This window comes from Montipora foliosa, chromosome 12 (assembly GCF_036669935.1).
Source record: "Montipora foliosa isolate CH-2021 chromosome 12, ASM3666993v2, whole genome shotgun sequence".
Classification (NCBI taxonomy): domain Eukaryota; kingdom Metazoa; phylum Cnidaria; class Anthozoa; order Scleractinia; family Acroporidae; genus Montipora; species Montipora foliosa.
In genome coordinates this window covers 36,875,023-36,882,522 of record NC_090880.1, presented here as the reverse complement: position 1 = coordinate 36,882,522, position 7,500 = coordinate 36,875,023, and the positions used below count along the sequence as shown (strand labels likewise).

The 7,500-nt window shown below is 42.4% G+C and overlaps 1 protein-coding gene across 5 annotated transcripts in view; it reads right to left on the bottom strand.

Moving 5' to 3' along the window:
* Positions 1-1,636, bottom strand: part of LOC137979106 (DNA helicase MCM8-like) — a 34,671-nt gene extending 33,035 nt beyond the window's left edge. For 3 of the 5 annotated variants that reach the window (XM_068826287.1, XM_068826288.1, XM_068826289.1), the window contains exon 1: positions 1,436-1,623. In XM_068826287.1, coding sequence (XP_068682388.1) covers positions 1,436-1,526 — 91 coding nt within the window. In that variant the 5' untranslated portion in view covers positions 1,527-1,623. Of the gene's footprint in view, positions 1-653; positions 713-1,435 lie in introns of those variants that run through there. The other 2 variants (XM_068826286.1, XM_068826290.1) reach the window with 2 other exon arrangements.
* Between the last annotated feature and the right edge of the window lie 5,864 nt (positions 1,637-7,500).

Below are 7,500 nucleotides of genomic sequence, written 5' to 3'. Positions count from 1 at the left end.
ATTTTGTACATAATTTACAGCATTGTCATGTCAGTCTCAAGAGACTGGTTGAAAACCACCTACAGTGTATTTGCAAACAATGAATGTGGATTTTTATAACAACAAAAAATTACTTTAAGTAACCTTTATAGGTGATTTCAAACCAGTCTCTAGAGACACAGATCGCAATATATGCTGTGCCAGTACCGGTCAGTGACACGTTAGTTTAACGCATGCTTAGCATCCAGGCTCTTGTTGTTTTTCTTCTTCTGTGTGTATATACTCTTTCAGTCTTCTGCGATCGCTCTGATTTATTAAAGCCACAGTTTTGTTATGAATCGTGTCCTCGTTCTACCATTGCTCCATTTACTGGTGCTGCAATGTATGATGACTAGTGGACAAACAAAAGGGGCTAATAAGAGATTTCTTGCTTACATCCACCAACATGGTGACGATGATGTAACATGAAAACCACAGGGATGTAGATAGAACCCAGCAGCCGGAAAAAATTGCCGGCTGTTCCCAATACATTTCCGGCTGATCAAATAATTTGAGTTTTTGGAATTCGTCATCTATTTTATAATTTGTGAAACAGAAATGTACTACACACTCAAACTGTACTGACAGAAACTGGTTGTAGAAATGTCCCAAAGGTTGATTCATTACAAGGATACGTAAAATGTGATCCAAGATCTCGTGTATTTGGTAAAAAGCTCATTGGCCAGTGGTATTTCTACTTTGTGTACGTCAAATAATGTAAACCTGCAGTTCGTGTATTTCAACCATGTCGTATAAGCTGAAAAGTCGCGACAAATAGGAGGAAAAGTGATTCTGAGGTACTTGGCACTGATAGCATATGTTCAAACAAAGTGACCTTTTTTCATTAAAAAAACAACAAGAAATTGTCTGTAAACATCACGAGTGGCCTTGAATTTACCTCCTAAAATCGAGGAAAACACCTTTATGAGAGTCTAAATTTCAAAATTTTCGGGCAAGCATGCCCCGGGACCCTGCTGGAAGGGACGCGCCAGAGGCGTGTCCAACTGGGCCTTCCGCCTGTTACATGCATGTTACTGTCTTTACAAAATTTTAGCTACATCCCTGAAACCACCCATAAAATTTTAGCACTGTACTGTACAGAACGAAAATACTTAAGCCTTCCATATGTTTACAGTGAATTGAGGAAAGTCCCGCGACAAAGATCCCACGGTATGTGACCCGAACAGCCTTGTCCAGATCGTTGGAAGTTTGTAAAAGACATTCATAATGTTTTTTTGCAGTCATTTGTCGTGAAAAGTAAGCTTAAACATTATCTATGAAAAGAAATGCTAAGTAAAAAGCACGTTTTAAATTAGCGAAACGAAAATTGCTGTATTATTAATGTATCGTTTGGTGCTAGTACTCTGAATAAAGGTAAACGTGGACAGCATACGTATACTGTATAAGCTTACTTTACCTCTCCTCTGCTGACTTGCACTGCCGTATCTGCTCTGTCCGCGAAACTTTTGCCCACGCCAAAAGGAACCTCTTCCTCTCCCAGAACTCATCTACCATTGAGCAAATTTAGCTTTTAAGAGTTTTTGGTAGGTAGATTAGAGCCGCAGTTAATGCTTCAAGATTTGCCGCCATTTTTTTTGCTGTCATCTTTCCCAGACCTTCTCCTCTGGACAGGTCTACATCCAAGGGAAGAGCTTGAGTTCTAGTGCAACTGCTGGCCTTCAAAATTCCCATATGGTAACATTCCTGGCATGCAGGGAGAGTGCTGCGGCCTGTGCAAGGCAGGCAGTAAATGACGAAGACGGTGAGCCCTGTCTTCTAGGATATTATCGAAAAGGGACTGACTTAGGCGCTGATGGTGAACTACTAGTGACTCTAGGTCTAAGGCAGCTAGAGCATTTGAATAGGATAAGGTGGGACTTATAATAGAAAGGGCCCTCTTTTGTACGCGCTCCAAATCGTCGATTAAGTATGGTGGTAAAGAAGCGTGAAATAAGTGAGCAGCGTAATCACAAACAGACCTTATACAGCTGGAGTAAAACCTAAGCAGAGCAGCCTTCTGGACATTAGCGCGCTTTAATTGCCTGAGAAAATACAGGCGTTTAGATGCTTTCTTTACCACGTCGGACACATGTATGTTCCAAGAGAGATTGTAAGTAATAGTGACTCCAAGTAACTTCGCGTGGTCCAAAACTTCAAGGTTATGGCCATTTACCACCACGGGGGGTAGTTCAACTTTGTTCTTAGCGAAAGATATGCGTAATTCCCTTCATTTGTTGCAGTTACATTGCAGTTAAGCTGAAACTTATTCGCCTTAGACCAGTCCTCTAAACATTCCGCTATTTGCTGGACATTGCTTGCTTGCTCTTTCGGGACAACCTCAGTTACCGTTGTATCGTCTACATATTTCCATAGGAGAGCATCATGAAGGGTTAAGTCATTAATCACAATGATAAAAAGCCAGGCCCGGGTTGCTCGAAGCATGGTTAGGGCTAACCAGCGTTAAATACCATGGAAACCTATAGGTTTTGACACCTCTTAACCAACGGTTATTGCTAACCAGCCTTCGAGCAACCAGCCCCTGGGCCCTAATTTAGTGCCCTGAGGGACTCCGGAGGGGACCAATCCCCATTCCGAAACACAACGTCCGAGTAGTTTGACTCTCTGGGAACGATCAGATAGAAAATCGATTATCCAGTTGATTATGATACTTACTGGTAAGTCTAGAAATCTTAATTTACTGACTTAAGTACTATAATCGATCAAGTCAAAAGCCTTTCGATAGTCAAAAAGGATACTCAGGAGTAGGCCTGGTGTGTGCTGTTCACGTAGAGCCTGGATTTCTGAACAAGTTTTTATCATAGAAAATTCGCGAGAAATTTTTGCTTTCATTTCGCTGTAATCCTCGTGTCAAAGAAACGGTATAATGTAAATAAGAGAATAACGAGATTTATATTTGCAGATCACCTGTCCTCTTACTACTAAAGTCAAACTCTACATCTCTATGCAATAAGCGCATTCTAAATTTCCTCATATTACTTTATAAAAGTATGTTTTTTTTCTCTCTTTGAAAAAAAAAAGGTTTTTCTGCTTATATGAAAAATACGTTTTCTCTCCCGTCCTGTTCTTATGCATGATCTTCGCGAAAATTACATTCTGTCCCTCAATAAACCTAGAACAACCAGTTATGGTCTTAGTTCTTTTTTCTTACGTATCAGCTAAGTTGCGGAATGCGCTACCTGATTCAGTATCCGTACCTATGAGTTTACTAGTTTTAAAAGAGAATCCAGGGCCGCATTTTGCACGGCGGCTTTTCTTTTTAATGAATATATCTTTAAATATAGAAAATATACTGCAAAGGTTGGTCAAGACAACGTGAATATAGGCGTTGTTACAATATTTCGGCTGGCCAACACCAGCCTTCTTCAGGTTTTGGTGTGGTCACGATCTATTTTGATCCAACGTAGAGCAAGTTTTGATCGTACACGGTTTTTGCAGTGGTTTAATCCTGAAAATTAGTTATATTTTTAAATATTTTGTATTTAGCATTTATCTGTATATGCTATGTATTTTAGTTTGGAAATGTAATGTCTCGAAGACATAAGCTCCTGTAGTTATTCTGAAATTCGAGATGAAATAAAGTTTGTGCATGTATGTATGTTACCTTTCACAGGGCGCATGCGCACACTTTGCAATCTGTGACTCCGGTGCTTACCATATGACAGATAAAATGACTTTTCCCTTGGATATATAAGCCATCAAATTCTTACGTTAAATTGACAAGGGCGGTCTGGAGCTGTGAGTACGCGTGGGATTTGTCTCATATGGTTTAGGGGCCGACACATCTCTCCCTCAATTCCGTACCAGGAGGCAAGGTCGGTAGCAGAAAGCAGCGAAGGGCCAACTGCGTCCAAAAGCGATCACACGGGCCGAAATCCCGGGATGACTCGTTTGGTACGACGCTCCAGCGCCGGATGTCTGGAGGTACTGCGTTTTTTTCTCTTGTTCAAACATTCCGTCAGCGCATGCGTAAATGTTCTGTTGCTCTCCGATACCTAGCCTACCAAAAAAATAACACGCGGGCCTCGGTTGTTCAAAAGGTGGATAGAGCTATCCACCGGATAAATCACTATCCAGCGGATAAACACTAGCAAAACCAATTGAGTTATCCAGTGGACAGTGATTTATCCAGTGGATAGCGCTATCCACCCTTCGAACAACTGGGGCCTGGTCTTTACCAGCAATTGACATTTCAGTTCACGATTCTACAGGCATAAACGTAACGTAAGAACCGTGCATGTCTGGTCTTCTCGAGACAGAGGTGAGAGATGGTTTCATACAGATTGGGACGCCTAAAATGCTCTCGTGTAAACATCGCGGTTCACGAGTGAAGTTGTCTCTCTGGCCTTTCTGTGGACGAATTCCAGGACCTACCGATACAATTTGGGGAAGTTCTGAAAGCTAAAACCTTCAATCGATGCGGTATTTTTTTCTGGTAGGACTGGGTGGCCCGATACTTATGCAAAAAATATATATATAATGAGAATTGGGAGTCTCCCCTCGTCATCGAATGGCAGAATTACCCAGAATTCTTTTTGGGCATGAGCGAACACGAGACTGGCCCACATCGAATGGCTGAAGCGCGGCCAGAGGAAAAACTTTCTAGCCAGATACTTAGGAGTAGGCCTGGTGTGTGCTGTTAACGTAGAGTCTGGATTCTGAACAAGTTTTTATTATAGAAAATTTGCGACAAAGTTGTGCTTTCATTTCGCTGTAATACTCGTGTCAAAGAAACGGTATAATAAAGTAAATAAGAGGATAACGAGATTTATATTGGCAGATTACCTGTTCTCTTACTGCTAAAGTCAAACTCTACATCTCTATGCAATAAGCGCATTCTAAATGTCCTCATATTACTTTATAAAAGTATGTTTTTTTTCTCTCTTTAAAAAAAAAAACAGGTTTTTCTTCTTATATGAAAAATGCGTTTTCTCTCCCGTCCTGTTCTTATGCATGATCTTCGCGAAAATTACATTCTGTCCCTCAATAAACCTAGAACAACCAGTTATGGTCTTAGTTCTTTTTTCTTACGTATCAGCTAAGTTGCGGAATGCGCTACCTGATGAATATATCTTTAAATATTATGTATTTAGCGTGTATCTGTATATGCTATGTATTTTAGCTTGCAAATGTATTGTCTCGAAGACATTAGCTCCTTTAGTTATTCTGAAATTCGAGATGAAATAAAGCTTATGCATGTATATGACGGTATATTAAGGCAAATGAATTTGAATGAAGGTAGATGAAGGTAGATGAATGTGAATGCGGGTTGATTACCATGAATGAAGGTAGATGAAAGTAGATGAATGTGAATGAAGGAATCTGAAGGTAGATCGATGAAGGTAAATGAAGGTAGAGGAAGGTAGATAAACGTGACTGAAGGTGAATCAAGGGATTTGAAGGTAAATGAAGGCGATTGAAGGAAAATGAAGGTAAATGAACATTAATGAAGGTATATTAAGGTCATTCTGGTCCCCAGAGGCCGCGATTCTTTCGGTCAGCACCGAGAATAACGACCTCTGGCAAACCTCTGGCTGGTTCCGAACCAGGAAGTCCGCCATTCACGGACTTCCGGCTTGTCTGCGCAATATCAGAAATTTGAAACAATTAGTAGCTGTCAACGGTTATCAAAGTAGACCCCCACTGAGACTGCGCGTATTTCGGAACCGGCCAGAGGTCGTTATTCTCGGTGCTGACCGAACTTGAATGGTGGCCTTTGGGGAGGAGAATGTATTAAAGTGAACTGATGAATGTGAATGGAAGCGCGGGTAAACGGCGGGAGTAACTATGACTCTGAGTTGTGAATTGTGTTTCCTCCCGGGCCTACCCGCATAAATTAACAGGTGGAACTTAGCTGAGAATGTTGGGTGAAGCCAGGCGTCTCTAAACCTGCCGCCGGAAGCCGATCAAATTTTGGTAATTTTGGTCGGTGGAAAGCGGCTTCACGGTTAGGGTCCTGCGGCAATTCCTTTCCGTGTGACCATAAGGCCCTCGTGGAACACTGCCCACCTTGGGCGTGCTAAGCGAGGCGCGTGACGGCATTATAGCTTACCTCGCCGCGGGGACCAGCTTCCCGCGGCAACCGGCCCGCATATGGTCTGCGACGAGCCTACCGGGAGCAGGCTGCGGGCCGGAATGGCGGAGCCCTGGCCTACAGGGCAAAATCTCCACAACCCCCCGTCGGTAAGCCCCCCCTGGTTAGCTGTGAACAACTGCAGCCTTTGCCGGGCACTTCACGAAAGTGTTATGTGGCTGTAAGCCCGAAGTGCCCCGCCTCAGGGGCGGTACGGCCGGCGGGCTGTGGGAGCGAGCAGCGGTGAGCCGGGGGACATGTTCGCTGGCGGGGGCAATGCTGTTGTGGAGCGGTGCCTAGATGAAAGTAAATAAATGTAGCTGACGGTAAATATACGTGATTGAAGGTAAAGGACGGTAAATTAAATGAACGTGATTGAAGTTAGATGAAGATATATGAGGGTAAATGAAGAGTGATTGGAAGGTAGATGAAAGTATATGAGGGTTAATGAATATGATTGAAGGTAGATGAAAGTATATGAGGGTTAATAAATACGATTGAAGGTAAATAATGGTAAATGACCAGGAGTGAATGTATATTAATACGGATGATGATAAATTTTTATAAATGGAGGTAAATAGATATAGATGAAGGTAAATGTATATGGATGACTGAATATTGGGAAATTAAATAATTTAGCGTGTCTTACGTAGTTGGGGACTCGTGATGGGTATATACATGAGATCTTTGCCACCAACACTTTGTAAACACGATGCTCGGTGACCTCCAGGAACTCAGTAGAGTCGTCCTCCAAGGGGAGTGGGGCGAGGGGATTACGTAGCCGGTAATCCTCAAGCGGTTCTAAAAGTGCGTTATTTATGGCATTTGCAAGGTCGTTCAGGGGAAGATTCTTCAGTTCTTCGATGTCGATATGACTGCGTAAGCCACCAGAGCTCGAATTAATGCCACACAACCGCTTAACTTCGCTCCACCGTCTCTTGGGGTCGTTACGTTTCAGATGTTGAACTTTAGATTCGTAGAACTGGGCTTTGCAGCGCTTTCTAGTGCGATTTAAGGCGTTCCTGTAAAACTTGAATTGGATAGAATCCGCACCGTGATGGTGGAAGGTTCTTTGCCTCTTCATGATCCGACATTTCAGTTCGGGTGTCATCCAGGGAACATCCTTGGTATTCAAACTGCATTATGATGTCGAGGCCTGTCAATTTTATCGTCTCACGGAAAACCCCTTCGAATTGATTTGCTTTGAATTCACTATTATCGCGAATTTAGAAGACTGAAAGCTTGATATTGATCATGGGAAATGGTCATATATTTTTTAAAACACAACCCAAGTGTATTGACATAGGACTCGAACCTGGAAATGTCTCATCGTTAACCTCTAACCACTTGATCACCACACCACTAGCTGTTCATGCATGGACAATATTTAA